Genomic DNA, 15,403 nt, shown 5'->3' on the forward strand with positions numbered 1-15,403 from the left:
TGTGCCCTGGCAAACTGCACATCCAGGGGGAACTGGCTGTACCATCAGGTGCTTGTCACACTTGAAAATGGTGGCCATGTTTCAAGGTGTTTATTGCTTCGATTCGGTTCACCTGAAGCCAATATCAACCCTTGCCATAATAAACAATGTGTAAATAAAAGGTAACAGAGGAGATGGGCACAATAGGGACTGTCCTTTAACTTAGGGAGGACAGTGACATGAGATGAGACATACTGCAGATAATATAGGGCGAGGTGGGGCGCAACCCTGGTGGCAGTGCTCAGACTCCAAATGACACTCACCAGCCTCACCAGAAGGCTACCCAGGTCCAGGCCATACTTGGCCACCACCGGCCGCAACACTTCTGTGACAGGCTTGGTGGGCTTGGCCTTGAGTCCCACTGATCGGTTAATTGGAACGAGATCCAGCCTGGAAGGAGGCAAGAAACATTCTCACGAAATGTCCAGTTCTGGCTTCACCACATCTCAAGGGTCCCCTCAACAGAACAGGATTCCACTGCTTGGGGACCCCGGGAATTCAGCCCCACCTTGTAAGGAGCGCTCCCTGCATGTGGAAGCAAGTCCATGAGGCCCTTCTGAGATTGAACACAGGGCTCAGGGATGTGGTCCTCAACCCTCATGATGGAGGACTGAGCAGTGAGGCTATCACCAGCACCCACTTTCCCTCTTTCTCCACTATGATTTTAGGGCCAAGCAGCCTGTGTGTGGTGCCTGCCCCCTTGCCAAGGGTCTGGTGGGGCACTGGCATTCTTTTATGGCCTGTGTGGGACAAGTACATGCTCATGGGTAAAAAACAGAGATTAGCATGGAATAGAAGTCCTGAGGCTCAAAGTATGGAGGTACTGGAAAGTCTCCAGAAACCTGTATGCTGTTCTCTTACCGAAACAAAGTACGCTTTTCCAAGCGCAGGTCCCTGGTGGCCAGGATGCTGCTGTCCTGATGCAGCACCAGAGGCTGAGGAACAAAGACACCAGAGTTAACGTGGGAGCATGCGGGCTTGACATGTAACAGCACACAGCTGCAAGAACAAAAGAGCAGTTTCAAAATTAGCCCGACACCCTCCAGACACCAGGTTGTGCTGCCCTGCACCCACCGACCCCCTGGGGCCTCCACTTCCGGCTGCACGGCTCCACAGACAGGGGGTAGTGGTGGCGGTGGCAGGAGCGGGCACTAACCAGGCCAGAAGGAAGGGAGCAGACAGGACCAGGACACTGCCAGTTGGTTCACTCCTGCCTGGCACAGTACCTTGTCTCCGCCCACCAGGAAGAGGTCCACAGCAGCCCCATTGATGCCGTGCCGCTCACACAATCCAGACAGGATCTCTTTGATGGAAAACCCGGACTTTACAGCAACCACACAGGACGTCCCATCTGGCAGGTGGACACAGCAGTGTTTGGCAGCCTTATCTTTGTCCAGTGCTGAGGTCCTGCAGGCCTCTGACTGGAGGGTGGGGGGACAAGTGTCAGTATCAGGAGGGAAGGGAGTAACTCCTGAGGAAGAGTCAGCCTGCCTGGTCTAAAGTGCCTAATAACCTGCCTGTCCCCCATGCAGTTCCACACACACAGAAACTCAGAATCCACCACAGGGCATTCTCTGAGCCCAAAGCTGGTGGTGTGGTAGGGTTTGGAGGCCAGGGCCAGGGTGGACAATGATCTCTCTCAACTATAGGAACTATATGGCTTGTAACTGAAGCATGGCTGCTGTCCTGCCAGAGGAGACTGCCCTTCATACTGCTGTACATAGACCCACCTCACCTTGGGAACTGAGGTTGTGATAATGAGCTGCCAACAGGCCTGCAGGCTGTCCTAATCCCCTCCAGGCCTGCTGTGAAACCTGCTTTCATAGCTATCATATTATCGCTACTGCTTCCCAATGCCTGAAAAGTCTGTTATTTCAGAAAATTGGCTGGGAGGGTGAGGACCGGCTGCAGAAACGGCCCAGACTTTTTCTCCTAAATCTGTGTGGCTCCTCCCATGAAGTAGCTGTTTCATCCCTGGCCTTGGAACCTGCCCAGGAAGGACCTGTCAGAAATGGCAAAGCCATTCTCCATGGGGAGGAACCTGGGCTGGCCACTGGATGGCGACAAAAACATGGTCCAGCTGTCCCCACTGCTCTGGCCCACAGCCACATACATAGTCATCTGCTGAGCCGTGAGGCCAGGGAATTGGAGGCATAGATGAGGCCCCCCAAGCACAGGACCATCATCCAGCTGACACTTAGGCACAGGCACTTCGTGTTCCCCAACATTAAGCTGGGGTATTGGTATTGGTGGTAATAGGTAACTGACTCACAGTGGTCTTGACAGGGTATCTGGAATAATGGAAGAAGAAAAAACCTTCTACCACCAACCATCAGCCATCTTGATGGATAGTTACAAATGTCACGATGCTGACGACCAACAGGGTTTCCCAAAATTCTTATCAGACAAGAGTTGAGGGAGTAGCAGGTCCTGAACCCTACCCAGCTCCCCTCACAGCACATTAGCAAAGAGCAGGGCAAGCAGGGTGCCCTGAAGAGAGCTGCAGAGCCAGGCCTAGCTCTTAAGTGGCAGGAGGCCAGCTCCTAGGACCCCACAGGCCAACCCAAACACTGGAATGTAGAGTCAACAGGAGGTCTGAGCTCAAGCCGAAGACAGAACCATGCTTCAAAGCATGCTGGTGCTCTCAGTGGAAGTTCAAGAAATATTAACCACATCACAACAAAGGAATTTAAGAAATAAACTCAAGGCTAATTTTAGTCCTTACACAGTAACCATCCCCACCTACTAAACAGCTTCTCAAAATGCCCTAGGAATCCTGGGCTAGGGACCCTGAGGCCTAGGGGACCCAGGCCAGTGTCCAATCCTGGTACCGTGTTTATGAAACAAATGCTGGGTTTTTATGAGCCAGACTTCATCTACCAGCTGGTAGGTTTAGCCTGTGACCCTTGGAAGGAGAGGAGGTGGCCACTCACCAGGTCCAGGCTCCCTGCAGAAGACACAGAGCCCTGGGACTCCCGGCGGCAGAGGCCTCCGTTGGCATGAAGGACATCTTGAAAGAAGGGAAAGAACGGGGTAAATCAGAAGCCACAGCTTTACTCGCCCTCAACTTAGCACAGAACCCCTACCTCACCCCTCAGACTGAAGAGACACATATAATAAAGACAGAGAGACAGCAAAACATCAGAGGTCCTTCCAGGTGCCACCTTGGGCCATTGGGTTTAGTCAAACAGCTCCCTCACAGCAGAGGCCAAGGTCAGGGCCAAGGAGGTCACCATTGTGGGGGCCCTGTAGGACTCAAGGCATTGCCAGGCACCAGATCGCAGGGAGCAATGCTGTGCAGCCCAGTCTCATGTCCCTGTGTGGACCTGTCTTTAATTGAGCCATGATTTCTATCTCCAAGTGCTATTTTGGGTCTGAAGAAGACTGTCCCTGTGACCAGCTGGCTGCTCATTCTACTGGTGACTCATTTCCCATCTTCTTCCTCATAAACCCCATTCAGAGCCGCTAGTTCAACTCTCTAGCTTGTTCTAACTATAGTCTAAGCTGGCCTACACCCCATGAAGGGCCTAAACACATGTCAAGTCGGACTGACACTCAGGCTCCTGGATCCAGTGACCTGCCCTGAACAAGTAGTCTCTCAGGCATCCACAGACCCTGTGCCAGACCGAGTGAGTGTCTGAGCTCTGTTGAAATCCTCTACAAGCCTGCTAGGTATGGGAGGCCTGAATGGGACACTCCCCATCTCCCAATACCCAGCCACCAACACAATGGCGGGTGCACATTCATTGGCACAGGCAACAAGCTGTACCTGGTCACAAGGGATAGCATGTTTTCATATGTTTCTCTTTACTTGATTCTGTTTTCCAAGTTTTCTACTGAAGTACCTGTTACTTTCATAGCAGGTAGGAAAGGACTCCAGTCAGCCAAACACCCAGCATTAAGGAGTCTCCAGAAGGTTCTGGAGCAGGCCTGCTTAGTAGGCTTGCTCATCCCTAGGTCTGCTGTACAGTCAGGCTCTGTGACATTTTCTCATTCCTCCAGACAACTCTTGCTATCCTCTGCCTGCCTACCAAGGTCGCTCACATCACCATGGCAGCTGAGCTCCTGCTCATAACAGCATGGTCTATGTCCACATACCATGGGCATGCTCACCATGGTCCTTCTTCTTCTGGGACCGCCCCGTGCTCCTGTTCCTTGACCAAGAGAAAAAGGCCCCTTTGCGTTTTTTCTCGCTGTCCTCATCCCCCACATCCTCATTCAGGGATCGTCCTGATTTCGATTTTCCACTTAACTGCTAGCAAATAGAAACAACAGTTAAGACACTGAAGTTACTTTAACATTACATGAAACACCAAAGGGGCTGGACACAGAGCTCTATGAGTAAGGATTCTGAGGAATTATCTAATCCTTCAATGGATTAAGGACACAGTCCTGACCCTCTGGTCCCAGGCGTTAGGGGACCAGGAAAGGGCTGGAGGGTACCAGTGTCCTCCATGGCCCCACCCCTAGCTGGTGAAGGGATGAGGCGCAGCAGCCTCTCTCTCACCCCCACAAGGGCTGGCCCAGCACCTTTTTTGGTGTGGACACATTGGAGTGATCGGAGTTGATGCTGTGTTTGGAGGCGGGGCTGCTGGGGACCTGTTGGGAGTCAGGGAGGGTGCGGCCTTCCACCTCTGCCAGGACGCATTCTTGGTATAGCTGGGATTTCAGAAAGCGAGTGTAGCTATCAAACTTCATCAGGTTGAAAATCTGTGGAGCAAATGCCATGCAGTAAAGTTACAGGCCCTAGGTGGTGCAGGAGATCTGTTCCCAGGAACGAATGTTATTTTGGAAGGGTGTCACTTCAGCCAATCCTCCCAGGGCATTCTGAGGTTAACTTTCCAGGGATCCTTTGGCTCTTTCTCTCAACAACCTCTCTCCTTTGCCACCCTGGTAGGAGCAGAGTCATAGGAGTTATGTACAGCCAGAAGCATGGGCAGACTCAGGCCTCCGTTTCCTAACGACTTGGAAGGCAGTGGTCTCGAGAGTTGAGTGCTGCCTGGGGAAGACCTTTGCTTTAAGCTAATTCCTGCAACCTAGTGACAGAAGAGCTGTCAGGATGGGGAGTGTGCTCTGGACGGGCATCACTGGGTCAGAGCACGTGTTCTTCCAAAATTAAGACAGGAACACACAGGCAGGGTGCCATGTGCATGGTGAGCTTCAGGTCAGCCTTGGTGAGCTACACAGTGAGACCAGACAACAATTGCTAACACTACTGAACCCAGATCACAAGCATATAAACAGGCCCACTGGTGTGGCAGCAATGTGTGTTCACAGAAATAGTGCTTAAAGTTTTGATCTGGATCTTTCTCTGGGCTGGTACAATGCAGTACCATCCTCTCTTGGATGCTACAAGTGACACTGAACTCTGGCTCCAGGTCAGCCACGCAATCATGAGACCACTAACCTTTCATAATATGCTGTGCGGAAAAGCTGTAGCTGTCATGTGCTGCAGGTCAGGTGGGTCCAATGCACTTAAAAAACTTTTTTAATATGTATTTATTTATTGAAAGACAGGGAGAGAGAGAAAAAGAGAGAGAGAGAGAAAGAGAGAGAGAGAGAGAGAGAGAGAGAGAGAGAGAGAGAGAGAGATGCACACCCGTTATGGTCCATGTGTGGAGGTCAGAGTACAGTTAGTAGAAGTTGGTTCTCTCCTTCCACCATGTGGGTTCCAAGGACCAAACTCAGGTCATCAGGCTTGGTGACAAGGGCCTTTACCTGCTGAGCATCTCACAGCCCCAGTGATGGCTTCTGATAGATAATAATCCTTTACTTTGGTTCACAGTGGGTACAAGTCTACGGCACAGGCTTCTTATTCCTCAGCTCTACGAACCCTTTTGAGACTGGAGGCCAGTGGCCAGATGGATTCCTCACCATGCCCGCATTACCAGCAGCCCTCCTCCCCAGCTGAAAGCATGCTGCTCTGACAGAGTCCTGCACCCCAGCCCTACAGAGTCACCTGGAGCTGCTGTTCCTTGAACATGTCAGGGTGGGGTGCACTGAGAATGTCATCTGCCAGCTGGGCCTGGCTGTCAATGTTTACAGGAGTGGTGGCTTTGCTGCACAGGAATTTACTGAAAATCTCCCGGGCCCTGTAAGAGAGCTGACAGGTAGAAAGGTCTGAGCAGATCTGTGGACACACCCCCACTGGACATGCATTTCCCACCTGGGTCACTGCGGCATTCCTAAGGCTGGAGAACTGATCCACAGGCCCAGTCTATATCCTGGCTTACAAAGGGAAATAAAAAAGAATGAGCCAGGAAAACACTCCCGAATCGGCTTCTCTGCAAGTTCCTGAATGGCTGCTTTGTAAGGGCCTCAACAACTGAGAGGCACTACCTGGAATAGGCCTCCGGGTAGGATCCACCAGCAAGCTATGAGCCACAGGGGAGGACAGGAGTTCACAGTGCTCAGAGCACAAGAAAGAGGCATGAGGCCACTCTGTGAGGACAACTGTTACCTTGGGGAAATGCCAAAGACATGGCCGGGGTAGTGCTGGGCAGCTTGAAAGGAGCTGCCAAGCTGGCAGGGAGAGGGTACTTCTCCAAGTCCCCTCCAGTACTGTTCCTTCCTCCCAATCCCAACACCAAGTACCACCTCTGCCAGGCTCTGTGACGGGACATTTATGCAGACTATGTTTAGGCAGGATTAAATGTCACACACTTAAGTTTTTATTCGGAAGCAGAAATGTCATTTTTTTTTAAGTCACAGAAGCATCCCTCGTCAACTGCTCAAAGCCACACTTGACGCAGCCCTGTGCACCTGACCCTCACACAGCCCCCTATGCTGAAGAGCAATTTACCTCTTTTTTGTCGTGTGCAGGGACATGACTGAAGCATTCACAGGCCTGCCAGAATAAAATGTTCTCTTCACTGAATTCCTTCCGTAGAAAATCCTGAGGGGACGCAGCAAAGACAGCAGTCGTCACTCCACAGCTCCTCCACGCCGCTGACCCCCACACCCCCATCCTGGCCTTCTCTGTCTACAACACAGCAGAATAGCCACCTCTCAAGAGGGCCTTGAAAGCAAGCGTAGAGGATGCCCAACATCCCTGAGGGGTGCTGTCTGCCTCACTGCTCTTTTCTCAAGAGCTGCTCATCCTTATTCCTTAAGAAAAGAATTTTAGTTTCTAGTTCACATACAAAATCCGACATTGTGTCATTATGGCACTGTCCTACCCGTGTTGCTCGGATTCATCCCATTCCCCTCTCTTGTTGCTCCTCCCCCACTCCTGGGTCCTCAAGAGCTGTATTTGTCAGAGTGCACTTCCAAGAATGTTGAAGAAGCTCCAGCTAGGATGATGACGCACACCTATAATCCTAGCACTCAGAACGGTGAGGCAGGATTATGAGTTCCAAGCCAGCCTGAGTAACATAGTGAGACCCTGTCTCAAAACAAACAAAGCCAAGAAACTCTGATGTTCCCTGATGCACAGATATCCCAGAGAGAGAGAGGGGGGGGGAGGGAGGAGGACCTTCAGGAAACTCCAAGGAAGGAAGACTGAACTGAGGGTCTCTACAAATGGACACCCTACTCTGAGTCTTGAGCTTGGAGCAGATGCTGAGATGGTCACACCCCTACAAGGTGATGCACAGTCTCCGATGTCTGCGATGACCCAGCGAGCTCAAGCACCCTTGGCACAAAGTGCCGACACCCTCCCCCGCAGCAGTCTCCCTTACTCACAGAGAAGTAGCGAACACCAATGGGATCCTGCAGCAGACGCTCAAACGACACAGCCCAGCTCGCGACCCTCCTCTCGCGCAGGCGCCGGCAGCTCTGCACACTGGGGAGGCTAGCATTGCTGCTCAGGCTGTTGTTACTGATGCAGTCCTTCAGGTCAGCTCCCGTCAACTCTGCAGGATCAGCACAGACACACCTGCACCTCTTGCCTTTCTATGCCTGCTCCACAGGAGGCCACAGGTACCTACACTGGCTCTATTTTTTCATACTTGTCCAGTCAATGACATGCACTGCACCTGAAGCCTAGCCAAGGCTTTCTAGACATCAGACATAGCAGTGAAAAGAACACATCTCAGCCTCATAGGGCTGCACATGCACGTACACACACACACACACACACACACACACACACACACACACACACACACACACACACTGACTTGAATAATAAACTCTGACCATGAGAATGAACCAGAGAAGCTATTACCTAAGGTGCACATACAACACAGAGCAGAAAGTTCCATGCTGAGTATACAGCAGCGAGGCATTTACAAGTGTACCACAAAGCAAAAGACCCTGAGTGAAGTCCAAGAAGAGGCTTCAGCTGGCCCCATCACCCTCCTGATGTTGTCTGCTCCACTTTGGAGTCCACAGCTCGTGGCTTGTGCACTTTTCTGTGTGCAGGTCACTTCTCAGTGGAAACATTAAGCCAAACATCCAAACTGAGTATATAAGCACGTGCCCTCTGGCAGTTCATTCACTGGTGATCCCAATACAGGAAAACACTACAACTCAATAAAGAGAAGGAGAGGTGTCTAGAAAGACCCCATCTGTCACTCCTGTCCACTCGATGAAGCAGCCCAGGGTGGAGAGGAGGACCACAGGCCAGTGTAGGTGGAGCTCTAGAGTCGTTACCCGTGTTGCCTCTGGGCACATGGAGCTTCCCTAGATGAGAATGACCCAGGTCAGAGCCAAGGCCAGACCACCCACTGAGGGAGGCAGGACAGGAGCCCTCCTGGGCTATGCTGTCAAGAGGCCTCAGGCTCTGTAGCAGAGCTGACTAAGGTGACTTTCCACACGGCATCACTGAGTTAACGTTGCTAGTCCCATGTTCACACCGGGCTCCATCACCTGTTCTGGGCACCTGCTGCCTGGCATTCAGGACAGGCCACTCAGGATGGTCTGCCTGTGGTCAGGCCACAGGACAGATTCTTGGGGACACGTGAGCAGGCTCGAGCTTGAGGTCAGTCACTGAAGTGCCCTTCCTAGCAGGGAGGGGAGGAGGGGGAGTGAGGGGCTGGAAGCAGCGTGGCCACTTAAACTTCCTGATCACACCCAGTCCACAGGTGTACTGAGAGCTGCCACTGAGCCTACAACCCAGAAGAGCACACACATGGTGTGTAAGCCAGAATACAGAGGGCCTCAGAGGAGGCCCAGTGTGGACACACACTACAAGTCTAGAGGAAAGTGACCCGGAGGGATAGGAGCCAAGCCTGTGATGTGACTACAGTCTCCTAAGACACCTTCCTCAGATCAGCATGGCACCCAGATTCAATATTGGGCAAGAGTGTTCAAAGCCAGCCAGTATTTGGGTTAGAAGAGACAAGGGGAAGACATAAGAGCCATACACTGACCCCATTACAGACATTTATGTCAGAAGAAATGATATCGTGAGATCAGAACTTGTATGATCTTAATTTTTCTTTGACCCCTACCCCCCCCACACACACACACACTGTCTGTGCACTACTCACTGTACTCCTGAGGTCTAGAGGAAAGGGCCTGGGTCAGGACACATCACAGGCGTTCCAACCTGCTCTTCTGGAACGCTGTTCAGCAGCGTGGCATGGTCAGAGCAGCTGGCACTCCACAGGGCTGCTTCTTGGGGAGCTCAGCCACCACACACACACTACGTGAGCACCTCACACATTTTCTGTAGGGCCGGGACCCACACAGACTGGTTCTCTGAAGCTGATCTGTGTCCAGTGACCAGAGCAAATACTGATTTTCTCAGAATGCACATTCAAGTCCAAAATATGTCCTGACAGAGGTTTCCCAAGAGCTGCACAGCTTAGTGTGACAGTCCCAGCAGAAAACTAAACAGGGAGCATAGGAAAAGGCAGGATGGCTCCATCTAGTTCCATGGTACACCACGCCCACCCCACTGTACCATCCCCACCCCACTGTACACCATCCCCACTGTACACCATCCCCACTGTACACCATCCCCATCCCACTGTACACCATCCCCATCCCACTGTACACCATCCCACTGTACACCATCCCCATCCCACTGTACACCATCCCCATCCCACTGTACACCATCCCACTGTACACCATCCCACTGTACACCATCCCACTGTACACCATCCCACTGTACACCATCCCACTGTACACCATCCCACTGTACACCATCCCACTGTACACCATCCCCATCTCACTGTACACCATCCCACTGTACACCATCCCACTGTACACCATCCCACTGTACACCATCCCACTGTACACCATCCCCATCCCACTGTACACCATCCCACTGTACACCATCCCACTGTACACCATCCCACTGTACACATCCCCACTGTACACCATCCCACTGTACACCATCCCACTGTACACCATCCCACTGTACACCATCCCACTGTACACCATTCCCACTGTACACCATCCCCATCCCACTGTACACCATCCCACTGTACACCATCCCACTGTACACCATCCCCATCCCACTGTACACCATCCCACTGTACACCATCCCACTGTACACCATCCCCATCCCACTGTACACCATCCCACTGTACACCATCCCACTGTACACCATCCCACTGTACACCATCCCACTGTACACCATCCCCATCCCACTGTACACCATCCCACTGTACACCATCCCACTGTACACCATCCCACTGTACACCATCCCACTGTACACCATCCCCATCCCACTGTACACCATCCCACTGTACACCATCCCACTGTACACCATCCCACTGTACACCATCCCACTGTACACCATCCCCACCCCACTGTACACCATCCCACTGTACACCATCCCCACCCCACTGTACACCATCCCACTGTACACCATCCCACTGTACACCATCCCCACCCCACTGTACACCATCCCCATCCCACTGTACACCATCCCCATTCCACTGTACACCATCCCCACCCCACTGTACACCATCCCCACTGTACACCATCCCACTGTACACCATCCCACTGTACACCATCCCACTGTACACCATCCCACTGTACACCATCCCCACCCCACTGTACACCATCCCACTGTACACCATCCCCACCCCACTGTACACCATCCCACTGTACACCATCCCACTGTACACCATCCCCACCCCACTGTACACCATCCCCATCCCACTGTACACCATCCCCACCCCACTGTACACCATCCCCACTGTACACCATCCCACTGTACACCATCCCACTGTACACCATCCCCATCCCACTGTACACCATCCCCATCCCACTGTACACCATCCCCATTCCACTGTACACCATCCCCACCCCACTGTACACCATCCCCACTGTACACAATCCCCATCCCACTGTACACCATCCCACTGTACACCATCCCCATCCCACTGTACACCATCCCACTGTACACCATCCCACTGTACACCATCCCCACTACACTGTACACCATCCCACTGTACACCATCCCCATCCCCACTGTACACCATCCCACTGTACACCATCCCCATCCCACTGTACACCATCCCCATCCCACTGTACACCATCCCCATCCCACTGTACACCATCCCACTGTACACCATCCCACTGTACACCATCCCCACCCCACTGTACACCATCCCACTGTACACCATCCCACTGTACACCATCCCCACTGTACACCATCCCCATCCCACTGTACACCATCCCACTGTACACCATCCCACTGTACACCATCCCCATCCCACTGTACACCATCCCACTGTACACCATCCCCACCCCACTGTACACCATCCCACTGTACACCATCCCACTGTACACCATCCCACTGTACACCATCCCCACTGTACACCATCCCCACTGTACACCATCCCCACTGTACACCATCCCCATCCCACTGTACACCATCCCCACCCCACTGTACACCATCCCACTGTACACCATCCCCACTGTACACCATCCCCACTGTACACCATCCCCATCCCACTGTACACCATCCCCATCCCACTGTACACCATCCCACTGGACACCATCCCCACTGTACACCATCCCCACTGTACACCATCCCACTGTACACCATCCCACTGTACACCATCCCACTGTACACCATCCCCATCCCACTGTACACCATCCCCATCCCACTGTACACCATCCCACTGTACACCATCCCACTGTACACCATCCCACTGTACACCATCCCACTGTACACCATCCCACTGTACACCATCCCCATCCCACTGTACACCATCCCACTGTACACCATCCCACTGTACACCATCCCACTGTACACCATCCCACTGTACACCATCCCACTGTACACCATCCCCATCCCACTGTACACCATCCCACTGTACACCATCCCACTGTACACCATCCCACTGTACACCATCCCCATCCCACTGTACACCATCCCACTGTACACCATCCCCATCCCACTGTACACCATCCCCATCCCACTGTACACCATCCCACTGTACACCATCCCACTGTACACCATCCCCATCCCACTGTACACCATCCCCATCCCACTGTACACCATCCCACTGTACACCATCCCCATCCCACTGTACACCATCCCACTGTACACCATCCCACTGTACACCATCCCCATCCCACTGTACACCATCCCACTGTACACCATCCCACTGTACACCATCCCACTGTACACCATCCCACTGTACACCATCCCACTGTACACCATCCCACTGTACACCATCCCACTGTACACCATCCCACTGTACACCATCCCACTGTACACCATCCCCATCCCACTGTACACCATCCCCATCCCACTGTACACCATCCCCATCCCACTGTACACCATCCCCATCCCACTGTACACCATCCCACTGTACACCATCCCACTGTACACCATCCCCATCCCACCGTACACCATCCCACTGTACACCATCCCACTGTACACCATCCCACTGTACACCATCCCCATCCCACTGTACACCATCCCACTGTACACCATCCCCATCCCACTGTACACCATCCCCACTGTACACCATCCCACTGTACACCATCCCACTGTACACCATCCCCATCCCACTGTACACCATCCCCATCCCACTGTACACCATCCCACTGTACACCATCCCACTGTACACCATCCCCACTGTACACCATCCCCATCCCACTGTACACCATCCCACTGTACACCATCCCACTGTACACCATCCCCACTGTACACCATCCCCACTGTACACCATCCCCACTGTACACCATCCCACTGTACACCATCCCCATCCCACTGTACACCATCCCACTGTACACCATCCCACTGTACACCATCCCCACTGTACACCATCCCCACTGTACACCATCCCCATCCCACTGTACGCCATCCCCATCCCACTGTACACCATCCCACTGTACACCATCCCACTGTACACCATCCCACTGTACACCATCCCACTGTACACCATCCCCACCCCACTGTACACCACCCCACTGTACACCATCCCACTGTACACCATCCCCATCCCACTGTACACCATCCCCACCCCACTGTACACCATCCCCATCCCACTGTACACCATCCCCACTGTACACCATCCCACTGTACACCATCCCACTGTACACCATCCCCACCCCACTGTACACCATCCCACTGTACACCATCCCCATCCCACTGTACACCATCCCACTGTACACCATCCCACTGTACACCATCCCACTGTACACCATCCCCATCCCACTGTACACCATCCCCATCCCACTGTACACCATCCCACTGTACACCATCCCCACTGTACACCATCCCCATCCCCACTGTACACCATCCCCACTGTACACCATCCCACTGTACACCATCCCACTGTACACCATCCCCATCCCACTGTACACCATCCCACTGTACACCATCCCACTGTACACCATCCCACTGTACACCATCCCCACCCCACTGTACACCATCCCCATCCCACTGTACACCATCCCCATCCCACTGTACACCATCCCCATCCCACTGTACACCATCCCACTGTACACCATCCCACTGTACACCATCCCACTGTACACCATCCCCATCCCACTGTACACTATCCCCATCCCACTGTACACCATCCCCATCCCACTGTACACCATCCCACTGTACACCATCCCACTGTACACCATCCCACTGTACACCATCCCCATCCCACTGTACACCATCCCACTGTACACCATCCCCATCCCACTGTACACCATCCCACTGTACACCATCCCACTGTACACCATCCCCATCCCACTGTACACCATCCCACTGTACACCATCCCCATTCCACTGTACACCATCCCCATCCCACTGTACACCATCCCCACTGTACACCATCCCCATCCCACTGTACACCATCCCACTGTACACCATCCCCACTGTACACCATCCCCACTGTACACCATCCCCATCCCCACTGTACACCATCCCACTGTACACCATCCCACTGTACACCATCCCCATCCCCACTGTACACCATCCCACTGTACAGCATCCCCATCCCACTGTACACCATCCCACTGTACACCATCCCCATCCCACTGTACACCATCCCACTGTACACCATCCCACTGTACACCATCCCCATCCCCACTGTACACCATCCCACTGTACACCATCCCCATCCCACTGTACACCACCCCCACTGTACCATCCCCATCCCACTGTACACCATCCCCATCCCACTGTACACCATCCCCATCCCACTGTACACCATCCCCACTGTACACCTGTACACCATCCCCATCCCACTGTACACCATCCCCATCCCCACTGTACGCCACGCCCATCCCTCTGCACAGCACTTGCTGCAGCACCATCCAAGCAGGAAGATGTTCTGGAAAAACACCAGACCCATGCTTGGGACAGAAGGCAAAGTTGAGAAGTGGATGAGGAAGACTGCAGTGGAGGCAGGAACTGAACCACATCTGAAAATATTCAAGCTGGGCTCTTGCTTTCCAGAGCACATTAAAGCTGACCTCATAGGGCCGTGATTTAGATGTGAAATGAAAATGGAGAAAAACTAGGAAACCCAAGTGAGGAGAGGCCTGGAGGAAGCTCCCATGGCATAGAGCACAGCACTATCTGAACCCCATGACAATGCCCAGGCAAGAGGCTAAGGGTGACATACAACACACCCAGACTGAGGGCTTGTGCCTTTCACACCACGCAGACAGATGAGCCAGAAGAAGGAAGAAGGAAGCACACGACAGGTGCCAGGCTCCTAAGCACAGGGGCATGGCTCCTTCTCTCTGCAACCCGCTGCAGGCTAGTTCAAGCTCCATACCACTCTGCCCCATTCTGCCAAAGTCATGAGCTTTGCCTAGCCAGTTGACAACCCAGGCAGATATGAGGACTTGTACATCAAAGAAGATGCTTAGCCGGGCGGTGGTGGCGCACGCCTTTAATCCCAGCACTCGGGAGGCAGAGCCAGGCAGATCTCTGTGAGTTCGAGGCCAGCCTGGGCTACCAAGTGAGTTCCAGGAGAGGCGCAAAGCTACACAGAGAAACCCT

The 15,403-nt window shown here is 53.1% G+C and overlaps 1 protein-coding gene across 5 annotated transcripts in view; it reads right to left on the bottom strand.

The window, feature by feature from the left end:
* Nucleotides 1–15,403, bottom strand: part of Rgs12 (regulator of G protein signaling 12) — a 103,957-nt gene that overhangs the window by 13,372 nt on the left and 75,182 nt on the right. For 2 of the 5 annotated variants that reach the window (XM_052736139.1, XM_052736142.1), the window contains exons 5-13: nt 7,723–7,892; nt 6,842–6,934; nt 5,999–6,142; nt 4,570–4,749; nt 4,138–4,294; nt 2,973–3,049; nt 1,266–1,460; nt 901–974; nt 303–429 (exon numbers count right to left, since the gene is read on the bottom strand). In XM_052736139.1, the coding sequence (XP_052592099.1) occupies nt 303–429; nt 901–974; nt 1,266–1,460; nt 2,973–3,049; nt 4,138–4,294; nt 4,570–4,749; nt 5,999–6,142; nt 6,842–6,934; nt 7,723–7,892 (1,217 nt within the window). The remainder of the gene's footprint in view (nt 1–302; nt 430–900; nt 975–1,265; nt 1,461–2,972; nt 3,050–4,137; nt 4,295–4,569; nt 4,750–5,998; nt 6,143–6,841; nt 6,935–7,722; nt 7,893–15,403) is intronic. The other 3 variants (XM_052736140.1, XM_052736143.1, XM_052736141.1) reach the window with 2 other exon arrangements.

This window comes from Peromyscus californicus, unplaced genomic scaffold, assembly GCF_007827085.1.
Source record: "Peromyscus californicus insignis strain IS unplaced genomic scaffold, ASM782708v3 Scaffold_13__1_contigs__length_99412109, whole genome shotgun sequence".
NCBI classification, from domain to species: Eukaryota; Metazoa; Chordata; class Mammalia; order Rodentia; family Cricetidae; genus Peromyscus; species Peromyscus californicus.